Genomic DNA, 24,127 nt, shown 5'->3' with positions numbered 1-24,127 from the left:
CCATTTCACCAATTTTTACTTTCCAAGTTATAAAAAAGTATAAGCTAGTTGTCTAGGCTTACTCTATACTCAACACACAAACAGGGACAGATTCAGAATACAATTCAGTTCACCTCCCTAAAACATGAATTTCAAGACAGGAGAAACTGTGTTCTGTACATGCCTATCTGTTGCTCTCTTCAATAACTATAAAAGGGCTCCACATGATCACTTTAGACTAGATATTTAATTGTTAGATGGCTTAAGTAAAATGAGAAGAATGCAGTCTCTAGAATTTAATCTTATCACTAGGTGTAAAAGGATAATCTCCCCATAATCTGTGACAGAAGTCTGGGTGATTTGCCTCTTCGAGTCCTTAAAGTAGTGCCTCCTTGCCTTCCATTTTGATTTCTATTATCTTATAGCACTTACAGAATTCTTCTGACTCATTTCTTCCTCTCCTTTTCCCACCTAATCTTCCATATGATAATTTGACCTCTTGTGCTACACCAGAAAGCAGGGGAAAAAATGCCTCTATACAATTCAGCACTAAATAGAAAAACCTCTCCCCAAAAATTTCATTGACAAGGACCTTTACAGGTAATGGAAATGCTGGCAGGAGGCTTGACACAGAATTCACGTTTGTTGCACATGATAAACCCAACTTTATTTACATTTTGAATTTTTCAAAAGGAAATGGGACATAGTTATTGTCTGCAGTCAATACTATTGAAACTTTGGTTGAAATATTCTGTCCAGCTTTGAGTACAACATTTAAGATGCAAAGAAGTGAGTAGCTAGGGAAAGTGATAAGAGGTTTGGAAAACATCAGCAGCAGGAGGTTGAAGGAAATGAGTTTGTTTAGTCTAGAAAAGAAAAGACAGAAAGAGGAAATGACAAAAAGCTTCAAATATGAAGGCCTGTTACAGTGGACAGTTATCAATTGCTTTCCTGGTTAAGTAGGTAAATGAAGACAACAGCTTCATTAGCCTGAAGAACACTTAGGTGAGATATGAGGAAAAGGTTTCCAACTGTTAGGGTAGATAAGCACTGAAGCAGATTATCCAGAGGGGATATAGAGATTTTTATGAACAGGTTAGCCAAACATCTTTAGAAGTCACCCAGACAGAGATGATTCTTTCAGATCGCAGAGGCAGTCAAGATGACCACTTGTGGTTTACAAGCCAGTAATATACTGCCAAAAATATGCTTCCAGTATAAGGAAGTCTATCTCCTTACTCAGGAAAACTGCTCTCCAGGTGGTTCATGCAATTAAATGCAAGACTGCTGGGGAATCTCAGTAAAGGCTACTGAGAGCAGGGAAAGGAATAAATGCTTAGTTGCACGTAAGTCACACTCAGCAATCTAAAGAGGGAATGCAATGTTTCTCAGCTGAAAAGACAATGGAGAAGTCAGTTCAGACCCAGCTCCAGCAAGAGCACCTCCATTCAGTGGAGCTCCTGTAGTCCATGACAAGTAAAACATGAAAAAAGTCAAAAAGTCAGGCCCAGTATATCAAAGGCACCAGAATGGAGCACACTTTACAATAATGCCAGGGGTCCACACAGCAAGGAGAAGTAACCAAAAGTCAGTTCTGTGAAACAATATGCATAAGGTATTCCTTGAAAGCCCTGGGAAGCCATATGCTTCCACAGAAGGAAGTATAGAGAAAGAAAAAGTAAGTCTGGCCCAAAAAGTCTAAATTCTTTAAATACTTTTGAGTGAGTCCAACCACTGACAATACATTTCTGAGTCCATAAATGATGAGTAAAGAATTCACAAACAACTGAAGCACTGCTTATAAATTGCATTGCTTAACACAGTAAGGAAATAAAATAGCTAGGTACTGTGAATTGCTTACCAGAGTGTTGTATGACCGTTGCTGCTTTCCTCACTTCATCCTGTGATCGACCATCTGTGACAACAACAAGTACCTTGGGAACACCTCTCCTCATGCCACTCTCCCAAGTCAAAACCTTTTCTTTGATAAATGTTAGTGCTTTGCCTGCAAAGTGCATAATGAATGAGTCAGTCATATTATCTGCAGGAGAAGAAATTCCTTACTTTATGAGACAGAGTGACAGCCACACAACCAAAACAGAAAAGTATAAAAACTTAATCCTTCAACCATTAAATATTATGATAATGAGGCAATTTCCAAGAGCAATTTATCTTTAAGAAATATAATTACTGCTCAGAATTACCTGTCCGTGTGTTTCCTCCTCTGTACTGAATATTTTGAAGAGCTCCCAGGGCTTGGGCCTTGTCATCAAATGTATTCAGTTTAAACTCAGATTTTGCTTCATCACTGTACTGCACAAATGAAACCTGAAGGGGAATATGTAACAATATTCAGTCACATATCTCCATGTTCAAACTCACTCCATTGAAACATGCATTGTGGTAAACATTAACTGAAAAATATTTTCCGTATATGTATGATTATATACCCTCACACATATTTACATACACAGATACCATCACAGCAATGTACACACAACACTTTGAATTTCCTTTGTGTACAAAATGGGATATGATCTTATATAAGTATGATTAAATGTTTACTATGGTGCAGTTAATACAGTATGTACTCTCTGCTTCCAAGCATAAATTAACCATAACTTTTCTTCAAAATCTCTTTCATTTTTTTAGGAGATACCTGGTAAAAGTACCTGGTGACAGAATGTCAATAAATTTGGACATATACAAGTTTGTGTACTCTCTTGCCTTAAGTACATACAGTACATATATCACTGAATATAATTACTGAATGTTATTAACGTAATTAATGAATGCACACCCATACACAAACATTGAACAATCAAATACAAAAGAAAACTGACAGCAACCTGTAAGAAAGGAAAAATCAAATTTAACTTTAGTAATCCAGCATAAGCTTCAATTTCCTTCTAAAATTTACCCAATGGAAACAACAAACCTACCTGTATTCCAGCAGGATTAATCAAGTCGAAGGCTCCTACTGTATTAAAAACAAATTTTACTACTTTATTGAAGTTGTCATCACCAATACTCCAGGAAGCATCAGTCAAGAATACTATGTCTGCTTTGGCACCTCTGCATACTGAAAGACCAAGAAAATGAATAATTGAAACTTACCATTCATAGCACAGTGAAATAAAGAGCATTATTTCAAAAATTTAATATTCAAAAATGACAAATATTCAGCAAACTTCTCCTCCTGCACAGTCAACCTGAAAGGAGGATTATGCTCAGCATGAAAACATTTCTTAAAAATTCCCAAAGAAAGGTGCAAGAAATGAAGAAGAGCTCAAGAATCAAATGCAAATATCTTAAATGACATTTTTTCTGAGCAGCTACCGTAGCAATCAAATTGTCTATTGAGGGTTAGGCTCACAGGTTTTCTGCAGAGCTACAAAATATCTTGATTTTTTTTTTCCCCAAAGGTATGCATCTTGCTGTTTTAAACCAGGAAATTTCAGATTGCAATAAAGCTCTATCTATGCAATTAGGAAATTCTGCAATAAAGCTCTATCTATGCAATTAGGAAATTCATCTTTATCTCCAGACCCTGGAATACTGCACTAGTTTTAAATCAATTTAAACTTATAAAAAATAGGGTAAAACCCTGAGGCAGTAACCATGTAAAAATACTGAATAAATTCACAAATAGACATACCATCCCGAGCTGGAGGGATTGTGGGAGGTGGGGGAGGTGTAGGCGGTGGAGTTGGTGCCTCTGTAGGTTTGACAACTGAAATAAAACAAACATATTCTGTCTCAATAAAAAATATTTAATTAAAGGAAAACTCTATATTATGTACTACATTACCACAGAAACATTCAAATCTTTTGTCACTAACCCACCCAATGCGTAATTACCAAAGAAAATTTTCTAGTGCTACAAAGGTAATGAGATTATACTTGATGTTAAAAATTTGTATCATTTCATTTATGACAGAGGAAAAGATTTGTATGAGCTGAATAACATTGCACTCTGTTGACCCACTTTTTCATCCAAGTGCTAGGAAATACTTGCTTTGAAGAACATAAGATTTTCTCTTTCCCTCAAACTCCAGTTAACAATACACTGGCATAAAGAGGAAAGATAGCTTAAAAGAGGTATTGGAAGCCATTTAGAAACAAGACAATTTCTACTATTGAAACAAGTTCTATGTTCAAAACTTATGGTTCACAGTGTCTATTACCTACCTGTATGCTCCCTCAGAGAGACTGGAGGTCCCTCAAGGTTAGGGGTCTGAACAAAGATGGTAGCATTGTATTCTGTGTCTGGTGAGAGTCCAGTAAAACAGTGGCTTGTTTCTGATCCACGAACTGTAATTTCCTGTCCTCTGGATCCTGTAAAAACAAAGCCCAATGGAAAGAAAATTAGAATCCAGTATTTCCCTTTTAATATGTGTGTAAATAAATTTAGAAATTAGGTACTTGAGAGGAGGATGGAATGAATTGGACAGCAGTCTTATTGTTATCCCGAAAAAGCCTTTCTAGACCAAGATTATTCAGTGATTATGATGCCTGGCACAGACAGGAGAGTAACTACATCCCAGTGTGCATGTAAAAAAGCCTGGTAACTAGAAAATTCCCACTACTGAAAGTTAATTTGATAATAAGCAGTGCTTCTTTGCAAATTTTTCACTGCCACAGGTGGTTCAGATCTTTAAAGCTCAATCAAATGCAGCACAACTTCTGGTGGAGGCTTTCTACCATACCAAATAAGTGATTCTGCCACTGAAACAAGACAGTTATGTTTCCATAAAATGCAAAAAATGAAATGTATTTACCATCAGCTGGGTTCAGCTTTAGTCTGTAGGAAGTTGCTGACCGGTGAGCTGACCATCGGATACAGAAAGAATCCCAACCCACTTTGTAAGTCGTTAGGTCAGTGACATTTAAATATACTGTGAACATAGAAAGACAAAAATTGCTCTCTGTAAAGCAGTACATAATAGATGTTGAAAGAACTACATCACAATTAAATTTACATTAGCAGAACCTGATTTTTTAAGAGTTATAGAAGAAAAGAACAGTTCTAGTCAAGTCTCTGTGTCTTTTCTTATGCCCTAAAGATCCCAGCCTCACTATTTACAAAAGCCCAAAGTCTGATACCTTTCTCATATTGGGTATATTGGGTAACAGCTCATTTTATCAGTTTTCACATGAAGTAAGTGGAGCTCTTTATAAAATAAGAAACTTCTAAAAATTGGAAACTGATTCATATATATGGCAGTATGAAAAGCATGTACCGAGTAAACAAAATTCAGGATGATTGAGTTGTCTTAACTGAAGAAATTTTAAGAAACTTCTTTAAAAAAAAAGAATCAACAAAATCATCTCCTTCCAAAAAGGTTAAGTTTCAATGCCTGGACATTCCCATGAGATAAAGACAGAGTAGCAAAAAGCCTAGACCTGTTTAGCATGGTTAAATTCTTTAGTATCTTGGAGAAAATTATAGATTTACCCCAACTAAAATTAAAATTGCTAAATAAAATTGATAAATACAATTTTAGGAAGCAGACTAGAAAATATTATACCATCAAATCATTACTTTAAACTATATTTCCATTATTGTTCTGAAGATTAGTGTTTCTAAAAACTATATCATTGATGGGTGACAAGTATTCACTATGAGAGGATATTCAGACCATCTAAACACCCAGCCTTAAAAATACCGTCTTAATCAACATTATCTCAGATCAGCATATGTACCTAACATGACTACAACAAAATTCTGTTGACTTACATGTAGTGCCTTGATCTGTCAAAGGTATGCTCATTCCAGAGTCATACTGGGCATAGACATTCACGTCATAAGTGGTACTGGGAGACAGATTATGCAAGGTGTAGGAAGTCACTTCTCCCACAAAAACCTCCATGGGATCATTTGAACCTTTCATTGAAAGGAATTATCAAAATAAATACAGAGAGAGAGAGAAAGATTCATGATTAAGTGTGTTACAGAATTAACTGCCTCCTTTAATGTGTCGTTAATTGTTAATCTTATTTATAAAACAAAATACTAATTTCTTAAATCACCTAATTTTAACATATTAGACTGTTGCAAACAGAACATGCATAGCTTTACAAGCTATTGTGCAATATACATATTTAATTTGTAGAAAGATATGTATATTGTTTCATTGTCATATAAAACAAAGGTTATAAAAGATCTTAGTACCTAAATATCTGTCCAATACTAATTTCATATACCCCAGTTTGTATCCTCAGGATGACAAGTATGACAGACAGAAAAAACAAGCTTTATCTAGTTACTGGTTAGATTGTGTATTAAATGTCAATAAAATTCAGACTCTGTATGAAACACTGTATTTGGTAGTTCTTACAAAACAATTATAAGACTTAAGCTTTCATCAAATGAGTAAATAAGGGATCCTTTAGCACACATATTTCATGATACATGTTATTTTTATTCTGATCTTGCATTAGCTACTCACTATTTTTGAAAGTGCTGTACTCAGAATTAACTTAGCTTTCTTACCCACAGGTTTATATACAATTTTATAGCCAAGAACGGGGGATGGTGAAGGATCCCAGGAAACTCTGAATCGTGTATACCATTCATCAGTTATATACATATTTTGAGGAGGAAGCAGACCAACTAAAAAGAAAGAAAAACATGATAATTAATTAGACTAGTGGATGCTTTTTCAACTCTAGAAACTTGTATTGTAACTCTGTAGGGAAATAACCATGTAACAGATATCATTAACATAATGAGACCTTAACAATGTTGGACTGCTCAAGGAATATATATCCTAGACTTTAAAAACAATATAAAATATTAAAATTAATTACCAGTTCTTCCATTTCCAGTCAGCTGTCCACCATCACCATCTTCATACACAGCCACAACGGTTATTTTATATGGTGTATCTGATTGAAGTGGTTGGAGTATCACATTATTCCTTATCCCAGGAACTGTGGTCTAGAACATATAAAATAAACAGAGGTGAACAAACTCACAGTACTGTAACTGATCAACAAAAGCAGTAAGTAGAACTAAAATATTGTTTGGCTTTTTTTTTTTTATGTCCACTGTACATGTAGATCAAGTCATTCAGGATACTTTAAGGATTATAGCGTAGGAACAATTCTTAGTACTCATTATTTTAAAATATAAAGCACTGTTATAAAGCCAACATAAAAAGATAAATCAGATTGACTCTTCAGCCTCTACCCTCACAAGGGACATAGTTTAGTGATGGGACTCAGCAGGTTAGGTTGATGGTTGGACTTATATCTTGAAGATCTTGTCCAACTTAAATGATTCTGTGATTCTACAACCACGCTGAGATGCTGCATTTTCTCCCCCAGATTTCAGTATTTCAGTACTGCTCCCTTACAGAAAGGAAAAAGTCATGATGATGCATTTGGAGACAGAAAAAGAGAATAAAAAGCTCCTAAAACAAGGAGGGAAGACGAAGCCATTTAAACTACTCATCAGTTTCCTTTCTATCTCTTCATTATCCTCATGTCAGGCTATCACTGTTTCAGCAGAAACACGTTGTTCTGAGAAAGAAGCTCTGAATATTTTGATATGAAAAAACTTGCCTATTCATGCAACCCTTAATCTCCTGAATGTCTTGGTGTAGCTGTGCACTACTGCTTCATTCTAATCAACAGGTAGGCATAGTCCAAAAAGTGCCTCTGCTTCAAAAAAGGGCTATAAAGCACTGAAACTACAGAAATTAACTTAACATATCTCAAAAGTATGTCCCAGTCAACCTTTTCCATTATTACTTGATAAAAGAATTCAGTTGTTTCAGACTTGCTATTTTTATGAAATTTCCAATGCTTTCTGCAGAGAAGATATGTGTGTTCAAAATTAGTTGTGCCCTACATAACAGGTCCAGTAGGAAATTTTCAATCAGTGAATTTTCAGCATGTCCTGTACATATATAAGCAGTTAGAGCATTTAGTAACATGCTCTACATGTTACATTTTGGCTAGTGGCAGTCAGTAGAAATTCCACCATTGCCCTCTATACGATCTGAGTTTGGCTTTGCTATAAACATTCAGAGAATTTTATAAACATCAGATTAACTTGTGCTTATTAAGCTTATTAAGCTACAGGAAATTAAACACAAACACAATTCATACTGAACCTTACAAATACAAGTTAGATGCTGAATGAAAGTTACCATTGCTTTCTGATTAAGCTCTGCCAACTCTCTTCAATTTATGAAAAGCAGACATGTTTATTCTGTATTTTAGCACACTGACTGCATAATTAATGGAGTATGAAGTAATGGATGGCTATTCACTGTAGCACAATTTTTTAACTAAATGTCAGGAAGCAGGCTCTGCTCAGAATCTTCTGATTAACAATTTGACTCACATCTTTAACACTATTTTAAACAAAATTTGGTTCATTAAACTGTATATGTTCTGCAATTTTGTGGGAAAAAAAAAATGTTTTCTACAAAACATGGCTTCTCAGAATTAAAAATGACCAAAGAACCCACAAAACACCCAAAGTGTATTACAAGGTAAAACAGGTGTCTTCGTTTTTCCGTAGCTGAAGCAATTAACCAAAACCATCTTGGTGCTTATTAAAGAATGACAGAACTTACATATTCATCAATAGGATCTCCCACAGTGGGTGAATAAATGATTCTGTACTGCTGGACTGGCCCATCAGCATGGTCCCATTGTACAGAAAGGCTGTTTGTGGTCTCATCAAACACTCTCACATTTCTTGGACCACTGCGAGGCACTAGAGAAAAAAAAAATACAGAACGCTGCATAAGTACACCTACAGCTTATCACATCTATGAGTTTTAGATGTATATGAGGATTTAATAGAGAAAGTATAGAAACAGCAAAAGAGTGCTGGCCTATGAGTTACATAGCAAGTTCCTTTACACTTCATTTCTGCAAGCTAAGTTGTAAGATCGTTTTTAATGTTTAGGCCTCTTCAGCAAAACAAATTAGCATTTAGAAGGTTGACATACAATTATCAGCAAGACACAGAGAATGAAGCACTTTTTTTTTCTGTTGACAACAAATTCTAGCCATCTTTACATGCTATTTGTTTTCAGAAAGAGAAATTGATATTTGTCTTTAAACACATTTTAAAGAATATTTTTTAAACTCTTTTTTAAACATATAAATTCAAATTAGGCTTACTTAACAAGTGAAAGTGAGTTTGGTTATTATGCATGTACTCCAGCTGCCAGGCAATATAGCAACAGCTCGCTTCCATGGAGGCCTACAATTGCTTCAGTCTTAAAGTCTCCCTGGAGAAGAGGAGGCTCCTGGAGAAGAGGAGGCTCAGGGGTGACCTTATCGCTCTTTATAGGTACCTCAAGGGAGGCTGTAGCGAGGTGAGGGTTGGCCTGTTCTCCCACGTGCCTGGTGACAGGACGAGGGGGAATGGGTTTAAGTTGAGTCAGGGGAGTTTTAGGTTAGATGTTAGGAAGAACTTCTTCACTGAAAGGGTTGTGAGGCACTGGAACAGGCTGCCCAGGGAAGTGGTGGAGTCACCATCCCTGGAGGTCTTCAAAAGACGCTTAGATGTAGAGCTTAGGGATATGGTTTAGTGGAGGGCTGTTAGCGTTAGGTTGGAGGTTGGACTCGATGACCTTGAGGTCTCTTCCAACCTAGAAAATTCTGTGTGATTCTGTGTGTAATTCAGACATATTGATATCTGAGTTGCACTGAATGGCTTACACTATTTTTGATTGTAACCAATTTTATAGAATCCTCACACATCAGTCTTGAAATAGATTTCACAAAACAAGTACTGCCTCTTACATGTTCTTCCTTGTGCTTGACTTGGATTTCCTTCTCCATCTGCATACAGAGCTATAACATTTATCGAGTAAGCAGTGTCAGGAGTCAAGCGTTCCAGCATCACATCACGAGTGTTGCCTGGTACCACAATCTAAAACAGAAAGAAAGTGCACCTACATTAAAAAAAAAATCTTCAATTTATGCCATATCTTTTTAGAATAACAATTTGAATGAAATATAGAAAAATTGGGAACATTACCATGATGTGTATTTTTCAAGAAAAATAACACAATTTTAAAATAACCAAATAACACTGATATCAATTCAACAGCAGGTGCTACTAAATAAATAAATAAAATAAATAAATAAATACATAAGGAGCGTTAATTCTGCAAATGGAGAGCTTGTTCTGCTATGTTTTTGTTTTACCTTATATTTTACATTAAATTTGTTCAGAATAAATAAATAAATAAATAAATCAGGAACACAAAACAAAAAATGCAAATTCTATCATGATTTCCTGACATGTAAAGGTCATTTTCTAATTGATAGGTTCCTACTCATGTGTAAAGTACTATGCAGTTACACTTTACAGATACCAATGACTCATTAAAAATTCTTATTCTTCCTTACACAAAAACATATTTATGTACAACATGGGTGCACATTTTATATGAGTATATTCACAGGCCTATATCTAAACCTGCACCCATTTCTACACAAATCCAAGAACTCTTACTTCACATCTGGAGGGCAAATTTTTACCCCTATGCAGACTTCACTGCTCACCCAGTCCTATTTAAGCACTAATGATTTAGGGCAAAGAGATGATCCAGTGGTAATATCATATAAACTTGGCATCTGGTTTCAGAATTAAACATTTCCTAATAAATATTGTTCCCTTCTGACTTTATAAAATAAAGATTTTAACTCATCTTTACCTGCAGTAAAATAAAGGATACCCATTAATCAGCTTTAAGTGTGACAGTCTTATCTCTTTCCTTTTTTTTTTTTTTCATTTCACCAAATTAAGCTTTTGTTTACAATATACTAAATTTCTATCAGTACAGTATTTTCAGCAGGGACAATTCTAGGCAGATGGTTGGCCTACATTTATTGTTATTGTTCTACACTCATTGAAGGAAGAAATATCCTCCACACACTTTTAAGGAATTGTATAAAAACTAAATTACTTACAGATTCTGATGGCCTTGGGCCAGATAGTGAAGAGTAATTAATTCTGTATTGCTGTACTGGACCTGGAGCAGGTTCCCAACGGACATTCATGCTGTTTGGTGTGGGATTGTAAACTTGAATGTTTCTCGGTGTTCCTCTCTCCACTAGGTCAAGGATAATTAAAATTAAGTTTACAAGGCTGCTTACATAAGTTCTACTTCTACTTGAATTTTCAACAGTGCTCAAAATAAGCTGAGAAATACATCTGCCCAAAATAAACACATGATTTGTATTACCCTAATGTTATTTATTTACCCTTCTATGAAGCTAAGAATCTTAGTTATTAATCTTTAAATGCATCCCTGCCAGGCAGCAGGGCAGCTACTGGCACTAGAATTGAAATTTTACTGTTGTGTGTAAGTAAACAATAAGCTAGCTTCACAATATAAGAGCTGAACTTGCCTGAGATAAATGAACTGAAAGTCTCCAAAGAAAAAGAATAAGTTACAGAGCTACAACCATAAACGTGCAGGTAAAGTTTTAGCTTGGGGGAAAAAAAAAAAAAAAAAACAACTCTATAATTGATATAAATGAATTAGAAGACTTCAATTTCTAATGATTTGAGTCACTAAACAAAAATCCCAACATTTTATTTTAAAGTACTGTTTTTACTTACAAGTTCTGCCAGTGTCAGACGTACGTCCACCATCCCCTTCTGGAAAAACTGGAACCACAGTTACAGTATAAGGTGTGTTGGGCTCAAGAGTTCTCAGGATGACATAGTTTGTATTTCCAGGTACTGTGGTCTACAAATTTAAAAAGAAATATAGAGGCGTAACATTTACATGAAAATGCAAGAAGTTCAGCTTTTTGCATCTCTGTTAGTGTTGATATTTATTTTAGATTATATGCAAGATTACTAACCCACAAGGGTGCTGCACTTAACATAGGCAGGCCTATTAACATCAACCTAGATCTGATTTAACCCAAGAGAATTTCAATATTTGTTTGTTTGTTTGTTTTTGCTGAATATAGCAGTAATCTCACAATCCAAAATGGCAGATTGCAATTTCCCCTCCTTTAACAATCACCTTGTCCACCATATCTCATTTCTAGACTGGATGTAATAAAATCTACATTATGGAAGAAAGCTGTTGATACTTGAGGTAAGAGAGTTCACGTTATCTTCTAGAATTGTCTTTCAGGAAGATTCTGTCTTGGACAATGGTTATTAAGTCCTATGCTCTCCTGTACAATTGCTTTTAGCTGACTTTCACTTTTGATCCTGTTCTACTATTATCAGTAAAGAGAATCTACAGTGATCTTTTTAATGCCTACTATTTAGCAGCTCGAGAGTCATTAAATCACTTTCAAAATCAGCATTACATAACACTACAACATGCTAATGACAACAAGTAATGAGCACCTCATGTTGTAAGTAAAATTCCATGGCATTTTAGCTCTGGGGATGCTATTGAAATAGGAGTAATTCATGTAGTCCTTATTTCACTGGCACATTAACTTGCGCAGATGTGGAAAATGAAACAGAAGTGGAAAAGAAAAAAATTTTCCCAATCTGCAACAAGTGTGATCGAATCCTATTTTCAAGATTGTTTTAGCTCATTAGTAATTAACTAATTTTAGAAGATTAGAATCCACCCATGTGGATTCTAATCTTTTTTTTTTATGCTTTCAAAAATATCATCCCAAATGACTGTCTACTGCCATATGACTTCTTAATAGTAAAAATGGGTAGAAATATCATCTGACTTTACAGCCTTTTGTACACCCTGAAATCAGCTTTATGCTCACATGCACCGCCCTAAGAATAAACAAACAAATAATGTGTATGGTATTAAATCTCCATGCTAAGGTCAAATACATAAAATGAAATATCAGTATTAGAGTTGAGAATAAATGATTTTCATGGAGGTGTCCTGCATTTGCTCCAGAGTGGATACAAACTGAAAAAGCCATGGTGTAGACAGACAAGACAGCAGTCAGTCCACAGCATTCCTCTCACTACCACCATGGGCTGCAATTATTGGATAGTAAGATCCACAGAAGGATTTACCATTTCTTCTGCACCTCCAGCTGTAGGCCCATAAAATACTTTGTACTGGCGAGGATTTCCTTCTGCATGATCCCATCGAACATTCAGAGTACTGGTGGTTGGGTCATAAACTAGCACGTTCTTCACAGTAGTGAGAGGTTCTGAAACAGATCAATGAGCTGTCAGAAATGTGGTGCCACATTCTCTTACCCTGTGCTATCTGATTACGCTCATGCAACATGTTAATGGGAAGTTTTTTAAAAACAGATTTAATAGTTCATGTCAAACGTTACTTGTATTCAACAATCAGAACACATCAGACCCGCCCAACAGCATAAGGAATGCTAAATATGGTAAAAAAATATCTGAACATTATTTCAAAATTATACCATGAGTTCATTAGGATTGTTCTCCTCATTTCTCTCCAAGCACATTGCTATGTTTGACCTTCCAAAGCAGGTTCAAAAATAAAGTACAAATTAATTAATAAATCTATTAATAAATAGATAATTTAAATATACAATTAATTAAGTAATTGAAAAAACAGGGAATTGTTTTTTATGCCTGAAGTGCCTCTGTTAGCAAATCACTCAGTGCTTTCCACAGAAGGACTAAAACAGTATTGTTAACATAAAATAGTACAATCTCAAGTTGCACTCTGTAAAGGCCAGCCTCCAAATGGAAGGTGCTTACAAGAAGATAGTAAACTTACACCTAACAGCACACATATGAGAGTCACATGCCTTCCAATCCCTCATTTTGGTTAAATTGTGACATAAAGGGGACAATTAAACAGATTAAAGTGAGGAAGTTCAATGGTAGCATTAGGGTTTCAGCTTTCAGAAGTCTAAAACTAGTGGCTTAGGATTTCTCTTTAAGCAGTAGACTGATAGGCCATCCTAAATTAGTTTAGAAACTTGAAATCCACCAAAGGACAAATAACAAATAGGCATGATGCATTTCACCATAGAAATATTTTCTCATCTAATCTGAAATGCAATACATCAAATTTTTTTCACACCTAACAAGAAGACCACAAAAAGTTACTTACTGGTTCTGCCTCGTCCTGTCATTCGCCCCCCTTCACCATCCACGTATATTGAGGACACAGTGATAGCGTACGGTGTGTCAGGCTGCAGCTTCTGTATCACTACACTGTTCTGCCGTCCACCTACCATCGTCTGCAGTAAAACAAAAGGAAAAGATTAAAGTGCTTTTCATGCTGCTGTTTTTATGCTTTCTGTAATAATGAACCATGTAATCATTTGATGCTGAAAGGAAAACACTATGGTATATCGTATTGTGCAATCTTCTTGGGATGGAAGCTGACAGTAGGCATTGAATAATATTTTCATACATATTCATATTTATCTTTAAAATTTCAGAGAGAGTACAGCAACACAAAGCCAGTATTCTTTAAGACCTCCAAACTTGCATGTAACCACAATCACACATTGTCAGTTCTGTGCCAGAACAGCGCTGTTTCTCCACATTGCATCTGACTATATAATATTGAAATCATGAAAAAGTCTTTTATTCATTTTGACAGACTGTGAATTGCCCTTATTATGCTCCACTCTCAGGTAGAAGGCAAGCATGGAATAAATTACAATACCCTGCAGATCTCTAATATAACATTTGATTGACATTGTCAATCCTTGATTTCATGCAGTTTATAACATGACACTTCTGTTTCTAATACATCCTTGTTAAAAGTCTAAAATCATTATACATCTTTCATTCCAATTTTTCTTTAATGTAGAATCACAAAATGGTTTGGGTTGGAAGGGACCTTAAAGATATCTCATTCCACTCCCCTACCATGGGCAGGGACGCCGTCCACCAGGTCAAGTTTCTCAAAGCCCCATCTGACCTGGCCTTAAACATTCCAGGGATGGGGCACCCACAGCTTCTCTGGGCAACCAGTTCCAGTGTTCCAACCACCCTCTGAGTAAAAAATGTCTTCCTTACACCTAATCTAAATCCACACTCTTTTAGTTTAAACCATTACCCCTTGTCTTACACCCCCTGATGAAGAGTCCCTCCCTAGCTTTCGGCTCCCTTTAAATACTGTAAGGCTGCTATAAGGTCTCCCCACAGACTTTTATTTCTGGGCTAAACACCACCACCTTTCTTAGCCCTTCTTCCAGGACAGGTGCTCCAGTCCTCAGAGGGGGTATATATAATCCTGTTCCAACAATCTCCACCAAGGAAAAGATTTGCAGTGCATTACAAATAATACTCAGATCTCTGGCATCTGGGAATTTTGAGATTTTGTGTTTTTAATTGTGTGAAAAGTGCACTCGCTCTAGAGCATCTTTTTTACTTTTAAGACTACCTACTTATTTTCAAAGCCTACTCAATTCATATGTGTATGTTGTCATAAGATCTTATGCTGATGAAGTGATAACAAGCAAGAATTCACTCATCTTCGTATTTCATTGAATAATTTTAATTTACAAGGAAACTTTTGATTTGTACTGAAGTGTCCAAAACACAGTTCAAACCATAAAAGCTTTTAGCATCCTATTGTGGCTGCCTCCATAGTTTCATGTCTATTTGTCTTTCAAAATCTGTCCCTAAATGATCACAGCGGTCTCCACAGTTTGATGAAAAACCGCAGTTTTTGCCATGTAGTCTTCAAATCATCTGTGGTGGTCACTCCTGATGCCAAGGCCATGAGATGTGAGACCAGTATTAAAGAGAAATTAAGACCTTCCAGAAATTCCATTTTATAATTTAGTGGGACAGTCCTGGGGACCCAGCCACAGCAGTTTAATCAAATATCATAGTGACAAAAAGTAAGTAATTACTATCCTGTGACTGAGAATTATTTGCAGACATTAATATGTTGTGAACAGAGCATGCTTTTCTCAGAAAATGGAGTCTTCTCCAGCTCCCACTGCTGGACTTTATCCAGTTGTGAATAATTATGTCCATTAAGATTAGTTAAGTCTATCCTTTGTCACTGCACAAATTTCCACAGAATGCCCATAGTTCTTTTTTTTTCACTCCAGTACAAGCAAAAAAAATGAATTAACCTTGCTGCTGCTTCTTATTCTTTTAATGATTTCTCAACTAAAGTCATTCAACAATTCAATTACTTTAACTGAAATGTATTTTGTTCAGAAGAAAGTAGAAACGGGTGCATAAGTATCCAAAACATTCCTGGATACACTTCTGAACATGGTGATCTCTGATTACAGGAACAAGCTAAACATGTGTGGTTTTCATCTGAGACTCTGAGTCATGTGTCAGTAACCACAACAGCTTCCCACCGCAGAAGAGGGCATTTTTAAGTAGCACTTTTTTTCTGGTAAACAGGCTGACTGAATTAACATTCCCAAGTGGTGTTGCATGGACCATGGGCACTCATCACAATTCTTTCTAATGATGCAGGGAAAGCTGGCTGATCATACAGTACTGGTTCTCCCTATTATTACAGCTGCTCAGTCATATTAAACGACACTCAAATAACCTTAAACTCTTCCCTAGCATGTTTCCCATGGACCCATGTTTGCAGCTAAGACTTCTTGGGGGGTTATTCTGTCCCCAGCATAGTAAGAGAGGATACCATGCAATTCTCAACTGCCCACGGTATGTTCCAAGGCAAAGTGCCTCTAATAACGCACAAGACACAGTATGAAAAAAAAAAAAAAAAAAAAAAAAACATGATGAACACTGGGCTATGGAAGTGGTCATGGTAGTTCTTGACTGTTGAGATAACTATCTGTGTATCTGTAACTTGTATTCTCATGTGCTGCTTGATTTATTCCTCAACAGACTGTAACTATATTCTAGTTATATCTATAGACTATATGATTTTTTTAAAGGGCTGTATCCGAAGTTACTGGGTTATTTGCTCCCTAGAGAATGTTCTATCTCAGATCTGAAAGAAGAGAAAGAAAAAGGTAGGAATATATACTTATCTACTACAAATATGTCTTCACCTAAAAGGTGATTAATATGTAGTTGTGCTTTTTAAATAAATTCTTCTAACACATTAATTTGCAGAACTACCTTATAATAACTACAGCAATTCAAAATTAGTTACCGACTGTTCAGGGCCATCTCCACTGATAGGCTGGTAAATGATCTTGTATCTCTGTACTCGGCCGCTGGCAGGGTCCCACTTTACAGTCAAACTGTGTGACGTTGCATTGTATACTTGAAGGTTTCGTGGGCCACTCTTTGGGGCTGAAAAAGGTAGTGAAGAATAAATATTTAATTCAAGCAAAAAGCAGGGACAAACACTTCATTCATACTTTTAGGACTGAATGAATGCCTGACCAAGAGCAGAATATATTAAGAACAAGAAAACATAAACTGTAATGTTTGTAAAACAATAAACATGTGGTAATCTAGTGTTTAGTATTCTTCCAAATACACAATGCTGTTCATTAAATGATCTCAGCTTTTTAATGTCAACATTCTTCTCAGTTTAGAAAAAAAGAGGTAGCCATGAGTTTTATTTAATAATAACATACCCGGAAATTCAGATTCTTACCTGGTGTAGTTATAGGTACCAAGGGTACTAGAAAAAAAAATAAAAATAGAAAGAGTGTTCAGTATTCTTGTATGTGTATGCTTTCTGATTTAACAAATATCAATAATAACATGTAGATACCCTGTAATTACTTACATGTTCGTTCACTGCCAATCAGGTCATCGCTTTCTGATTCATCAGGATAGATGGCAGTAACTGAGACTTCATACAATGTATCTGGATCCAGATTTTCAAAGACCAGACTGTTGTCATCCCCATTTAAGATGGTCTTGTGGAGAAATAATAAACAGATAGATAGATAGATAGATAGATAGATTGATTGATTTTAAAATATGCCCTCTGAGAGACTGCCCCCAAAATCTTATGGTGACTATTCTTACCTCCTGTTTTTCTGATCTTCCGTAGGGTCCCCAGGTTATTCTGTAGAGAGAGACATCTGGAGCTCCATGATCCCAAGTTCCTCTGAAACTATGTTTTGTTACATCTGTGATTCTGAGATTGACTGGTGCTGGCACAGGCTCTATTGTGAGAGAAGGAAACGATGTAACTACAAAACAAAGTTAAGCCAAGGAACTGCTCAAACAAAGAATTTAGAAGATTATGTAGAAGATTCAGACCTTACTTACCATGCTTCAAATGACTACAGTAAAATACTGTGGTATAACTCAGCCCACCTACTCTAAGCAAATTGTCCTTCATAATCTCACATCAACATGTTGTCACCTGATAAAACCATTCTAATGACCTCAGAAAAACTCACACACCTACTCACAACAAACAAAGTCCTAGCTCTTGCATTTTGGAGTTAGAGTAGGTAATTACAAACTCCCACATACAGACATTGAGGTCCTGCATGAGTTTCTTCCAGATCTTAAAATTCCTTATACAAACTAAGTAAGTCATGACTGAATTACAAGATTGTCTTAGAAAAAGTTCACTGAGGTTAACTGTAGGTTAAGAAGGCAAAATGTTATAGATACTGGAAAGAAATTAGTAAAGAGGTAAAACCAAAGAATTAAACTAAAAGCAATTATTTTGGCTGATTTTTCCTCTTTCTCTTTACACATTCAGACAAAACCATAGCTACAAACCACAGGCTTACACAAAAGCAAGCAAATCAACAACAACAACAAAAACTCAAAAATATTTTTCAAAACACCAGGCTTTAAAATGGGAAACTCAGGAAAAAAAAAAAAAAAGTGAGAGCATTTTTCTTTCTTTTCAGTTCAGAGTGATGGTCAGTGATAAGGTAACACTGCTCATTTCTATTCTAGTTCTTCATTTTAACTGTGTTCTTAACTGTGTTCTAAAGATTAGATCAGGATGAGGGCTTTCCTGATGTCAGCTTTTTCTTTTCAGTTGGACATGTCTCTGTGGTGGCTTTACCGTGCTAGGCAGCTAAACACCACAACCACTCTCTCACTGCTGCAGGGAAAGTTAACATTCCAGCCAGACCCAGTACAGTCTCTTACATGGATATCTGCTCTTACACTCCATGCAATATGATTGTCTTATTCTGTTGTTATTACTGAAGAGTCACCTTTATGATTCCCTGAATAACATCTCTAAAAGTACAGGAGGCTGATTTACCATTTCATGCTACAAAAACTCTCTGCTATCAGAAGAAAGATCACATCTCTTTAAGCCCCTACTATATGTCCCAGATTCTCACTTGCTTTCCTAGATGTCAACGAACTGTACAGATTTGCAAACCCTTTACTCTGCATTCTCTAATTTTACCCTTACATTCCTCCTTCAGCATCCTAATGTCAATAATTATGCTTCAGTTGCTGGTCTTTCCCCTCATTGCAGACTGCAGTTTCAGTGTTTGCTGCAGTAAAACACAACTCATCTGAGACTTCTGGGGGTTATATTGCAAATTATGCTACAAATAAAATATTTCTCAGACAGATGAAATTGTTTCCACCTTAACTTAACATGAGTATATTGCAACATACTCAAATAGAATATAACATAAAAATACTAAAAGAAGGGTTGTTAGGAAAACTTACGAGTAACAGCTTCTGCAACTACTGGTAGAGATTCCCCTTCATCATACACAGCAACAACTTTTACATTATACAGTCTTTGGGAGGAAAGATCAGAAAGAGTGGTGCTGGTTTTGAGTCTGTCAATTTCCACCTAGGAAATGCATCAACAGAAAATTCTCATTCAATTAGAAAAACACATTTAAACTTCAAAGAGTTATATTATAGAGTTATATTATATTATATTATATTATTAAGAGTTATATTCATGTCCAGCAGTACAATTATGGAAAGTTTGCACCTAACTGTAAGGAAGACATCTCTAGCAATGCTTACCCATGAGCTGCCAGTAGACAGAGGGGCTAACATACCTTTATTCTGCAATCGTGTTCTCCTAATTCTAAAAGTTTGGCAAGGTAACACTTAAGCAGAGAGCAGAAATGGCTGTTTATCAAAGCATATAATAATTCTCCAATCAGTTTGAGCTTTTCTTTCCCTTTTCTTTAAGAAGAGAAGGAGGAAGGAAAGAAAGGAAAAATCCATCTCAAGTTTATTCAGCTTCCAAGACATCAGTACCCTTTCCTGACTGCAAATTCCAAGAACTGATGTTCTCTATTCTTAATGCTGGCTTGCTATATTGCTTTTACTATTTATTAATAAGCTGGCTCCTCAAAACAAAACTACCAAGTACTTGCAAAAACATTCTTTTTGCTTACCTCCTTTATGTCAGCTTCATCGGCTACTTTGTATCTTAGGATGTATTTTCGAACCTTCCCTGGAGCAGGATCCCAGAGGACATTCATGCTGCTGTGAGTAACATCCCTAATTGTCAAGCCTCTTGGTCCAGGCAAAGGTACTGTAAAAATAATGACAGTAGCAGGTGAAAATGCTATTCACAGCAGAGCCACAGGTCTCTCAGAAGTCATTAAGTATTTTTATATATTGCATTGAAATGGAGGCAATAATTTTACATGAAGTTCATTGCTCAGACCATTATCTGAGACAGCTTAAGAACATATTGTCCCAGCAATAAGCAAAACAGCTATAAACAAATAACTTCATATTTGTAAATTATGAGCACAATACAGAAGTAACAGAGCTTAAAAACATCACTTTTCATGTACAGTCAAGGGCTTAGCATTTTTCAAGTACATAAGGATTACCATCTAGCCCAGAAACCTTCTTCTGGCAGTAGGAAATGTTTAAGGAAAGATGTTTAAGGAAAAGTAAGCTATGTTTAAGCCATGATTAGATCAATTTTTCCCTTTGTATGGCATGTTTCCTTCTCACCTAACTTTTCCAATTTATTAATATTTGGGGCCATTGCATTTTCTGTATTTTAGAGAATGTCTGAATTTGAGAAGAAGGTTTCTAAATGTAAGCAAGATTGAGTCATTTTTAAAAACACTATAATACTATAACTTCCTTTATTACTGAAGGAAAAATAAATATGTTCCTCTTTGGAGGAAAAGGTAGGTACCTTTTCATTGAAATTGCCTGTAAGGTCTTTTGGCAATGTGAGAGTGCTATAAAATGCATTAAATATGGATGAGACGGTCTTCTAAATAAAACAGAATATATAAAAACTGTTGCATTAAATAAAATGAAAGTTAAATTCCGCTGAAGCAATAACAACAAAGCAAAAACCAAGATGTACATACATGTCACTTCCTGGGAGGTGAGTGGGTCACTGATGATATCACCAAACAATACATGAGCTGTTAAAGTGTACTCAGTATTGGGGATGAGGTCTACTAGCTGAACCTCATTCACTGATGGTCCAACACGCATCTGTACAAGAAAAATAACACACCATGTTTAAAAACTAAAGAATGCAAAGGCAGAAGAGCAAGCAATGATTTAACTTCAAGGGAATTTTGTTTATGAGATTCACAGTATATTTACAGCTTCCTGACTGATGTCATTGTATACAATATCCCAGTAATCACTGCACTTTGAGTGCTACATATCAGCCTCTTTTGGTTATTGTGATATATCAAGAAAATCAGTTTTTCTGATTATTTTGGTAGAGTACAAGAGGTGAAGACAAATTCTCTTACCTCTTTCTCTGTGGCTGGGACTGTGGCATTCACTGGTTCATATGTTAACAAGTAACCTGTAGCTCCATTGACAGGTTCCCATCTCACTCGCATAGAAGTTGATCCAATGTCATAAACATACAGGTTTCTAACTGAAGACATTGGCACTGTCATATAAAAAAAATATATTATTTTTTTTCACCTTTTGCACTTTTCATATTTCACATCACAGATAGTGATCATCACATTATAGTGACATATAGTGATATCACAGAAAATTATGCTCTTGATGTATTGGAGTACATTACAGGCAGTAAAAAAAGTCATCTACAAGTAGTAGTATTTTAAATGGTGCTAAATTTAAGAATGAAGTAATTGTCATCACATTTCGAATGTGCTAAAGATTTGCTATACGCACAGCTAAAAAACTATCTTACAAGTCTGCAATGGAACACTTGAATATTCTAAAAAGCAATATTAACTCACATGAATGATCTAATATAAAACAGTACATGACTACTTTGAGATCTGCACTTCTAAAAAGATTTTATATATTTTCTTTTTCTATATTTCTCAAAATATCAAATAAACATCAAAAATTATCACAGACTTTATAAAAATTATGTAGCTTCTTTAGGGATTTATGACAAGCCCAATGCAAAACAATGACAGAATTGAAATGAGACATTAGCATTCAATATGCTTGAACAGGCAGGAAAGTCACAAAGTCACCCTATGTTGCATTCAGCACAAATCCACCTAAATCAATGCTGTAGACAGCTAACAGTAAAAACATAATGGCTGTGTCGCATAAAAGTGATTTTACTGTATTGAACATACTTTTAATTAATCTGATAAAATCAGAATGAATTTCATATAGTATTCTGTCTGCTAATAGCAGGAATTAATTATCTAATCTGGAAATGAAGGACTACAGGTTTCTATCTGATCAAATTTCTAGAATTTATAAACTCTGCCTTGTAATTCATTGCTATTCTTCTAGTCTAAGAAGCTGTGTACACCTGTGCTTTATAAGCTCGGAATGAAGTTGGAACAAACACTTTTTCCACACTGCAATTTGTCTTTGCTACAGCTTTCTGGACAAGATCTCAACAACCAGGGTAAAACAATACAATTTGATCACTGAAATTAAAAATTTTGTCTCCTCTAAAAAGAAAGCCCACAGTGCTAAAAGTTCTTTTGAACAGTTCTCCTCATAACAAATTGCTTCTTATGTTATTTGCATGATAATTCTAACTTACAGGTTGTTTCACTGCCGATTAGAGGTTCGCTGCTTTCATCTTCTACCACTGAAAACACGTTAACAACATATTCTGTTTCAGGTTTCAGATCTTTCAGAACTGTTGTAGTTTCCATCCTACTTACATAAAACTACATAAAAGAGAAGGAATGTTAACAACTGTATAACAAATATGTTTGTAAACCTGTCTCTAAGAGAAAAATAATTCCTTGTGAAACTATTCAGAAATCAATGGTTTGGAACTGAAAATCACTATAGTGTTAATCTTCTACATATTTTATCTTACAGGATAACATTATTTTTGCAAAGCAAGCTATAGGGAATGCTCAAGCAGACTTGTTTTCAATGGGACTTGGTATAGCTAGCACCCTGCTTTCACACATGATGTAAATTTTTACATTATTCAGCAACATAAAGAAAATGCCATCACAATGTTACCACCTGGAAAAAGATTTCAAGCATCCAGGATAATCCAGGTTGTTACAGTACATGCCACTAGCAACACCTCACAGAATAGCAATGCCAGCAATCAGTCAAGCTGTAAAGTCCATGTGCACCAGAATGATTGCTCCAACCCAAATCAGAAGTCAAATCCTGAGGTCATGTTTTACTAAGATTAAGCTCACCATAAGTCAAATTTGAGTTAAGATGATTTAAAAACTACATTCAGAGATGGTACATTCAGAGTTCACTCTATCTTTTTTTTTTTTCTTTTAAAAAGAAAATGTATTAAAAGGACAGTGAGCTTACTTGTGAGTATGCTCAGAAAAATGTTACTATACACTTATTTAAACTGATATAGGATAATGGAATACGAACAGAAAGGAATTACTGGAAATATCAGTAAACTTTTTTTAATAAATACATTTTACTCCAGGATTAATAATTTTAAAACAACCAAAGCCATCTTTATGCTCCTATTTCTTTGTAGTTTTGTTTAGCATTTATTGAAATTCTCGACCTTGGAAGCCTTTTTTATTTTTGTTATACTGTACAGACACTAATGAGCAAAATCTTTAGAACGATGTTACTGTAATGTGGAATTCCAATATTATTGTGGCCAATCTCAGAGATAAACATTCAGTACTAACCTGCTGAGGGGGACCTCCAGTGGTAGGGTAATATTCAACCCTGTATCTATCAACACTCTCAGGAGGTGGACTCCATCTCAGACGGAAAGAACGGGGTGTCACTTCTGAAATAACTAGGTTAGAGGGAGGTGGCAAATCACCTACAAGTGAAAAAAAGTTAAAAATATATTAATTTATCTTTTGTCATCAGGAATTGACAAAATGAAAATGTCAGATATTGACAATTGAAAACATAAACTAGAACAAGACAAAAAATACTTTAGAAAAAAAAAAAAAAAAG

General features: G+C 35.5%; 1 protein-coding gene across 4 annotated transcripts in view; it reads right to left on the bottom strand.

Moving 5' to 3' along the window:
- Positions 1–24,127, bottom strand: part of COL12A1 (collagen type XII alpha 1 chain) — a 97,739-nt gene that overhangs the window by 30,989 nt on the left and 42,623 nt on the right. For all 4 annotated transcript variants that reach the window (XR_014317303.1, XM_082758044.1, XM_082758042.1 and 1 more), the window contains exons 22-46: positions 23,848–23,987; positions 22,758–22,887; positions 21,517–21,662; positions 21,118–21,247; positions 20,173–20,312; positions 19,481–19,610; positions 17,849–17,988; positions 17,604–17,736; positions 17,469–17,495; positions 17,016–17,158; positions 14,013–14,142; positions 12,983–13,122; positions 11,585–11,714; positions 10,930–11,072; positions 9,754–9,883; positions 8,571–8,713; positions 6,793–6,922; positions 6,476–6,595; positions 5,720–5,866; positions 4,761–4,877; positions 4,171–4,317; positions 3,638–3,712; positions 2,922–3,061; positions 2,184–2,307; positions 1,841–1,984 (exon numbers count right to left, since the gene is read on the bottom strand). Coding sequence is in view for 3 of the 4 variants with exons in the window: in XM_082758044.1 (XP_082614170.1) it covers positions 1,841–1,984; positions 2,184–2,307; positions 2,922–3,061; positions 3,638–3,712; positions 4,171–4,317; positions 4,761–4,877; positions 5,720–5,866; positions 6,476–6,595; positions 6,793–6,922; positions 8,571–8,713; positions 9,754–9,883; positions 10,930–11,072; positions 11,585–11,714; positions 12,983–13,122; positions 14,013–14,142; positions 17,016–17,158; positions 17,469–17,495; positions 17,604–17,736; positions 17,849–17,988; positions 19,481–19,610; positions 20,173–20,312; positions 21,118–21,247; positions 21,517–21,662; positions 22,758–22,887; positions 23,848–23,987 (3,219 nt within the window). In the remaining variant the exon portion in view is untranslated. The remainder of the gene's footprint in view (positions 1–1,840; positions 1,985–2,183; positions 2,308–2,921; positions 3,062–3,637; positions 3,713–4,170; positions 4,318–4,760; positions 4,878–5,719; positions 5,867–6,475; positions 6,596–6,792; positions 6,923–8,570; positions 8,714–9,753; positions 9,884–10,929; positions 11,073–11,584; positions 11,715–12,982; positions 13,123–14,012; positions 14,143–17,015; positions 17,159–17,468; positions 17,496–17,603; positions 17,737–17,848; positions 17,989–19,480; positions 19,611–20,172; positions 20,313–21,117; positions 21,248–21,516; positions 21,663–22,757; positions 22,888–23,847; positions 23,988–24,127) is intronic.

The sequence above is a fragment of the Aythya marila genome (genome assembly GCF_965140915.1).
Source record: "Aythya marila genome assembly, chromosome: 3".
NCBI lineage: Eukaryota > Metazoa > Chordata > Aves > Anseriformes > Anatidae > Aythya > Aythya marila.
Note: the sequence above shows the minus strand (reverse complement) of the source record. Positions and strands in the feature narration are given on the sequence as shown.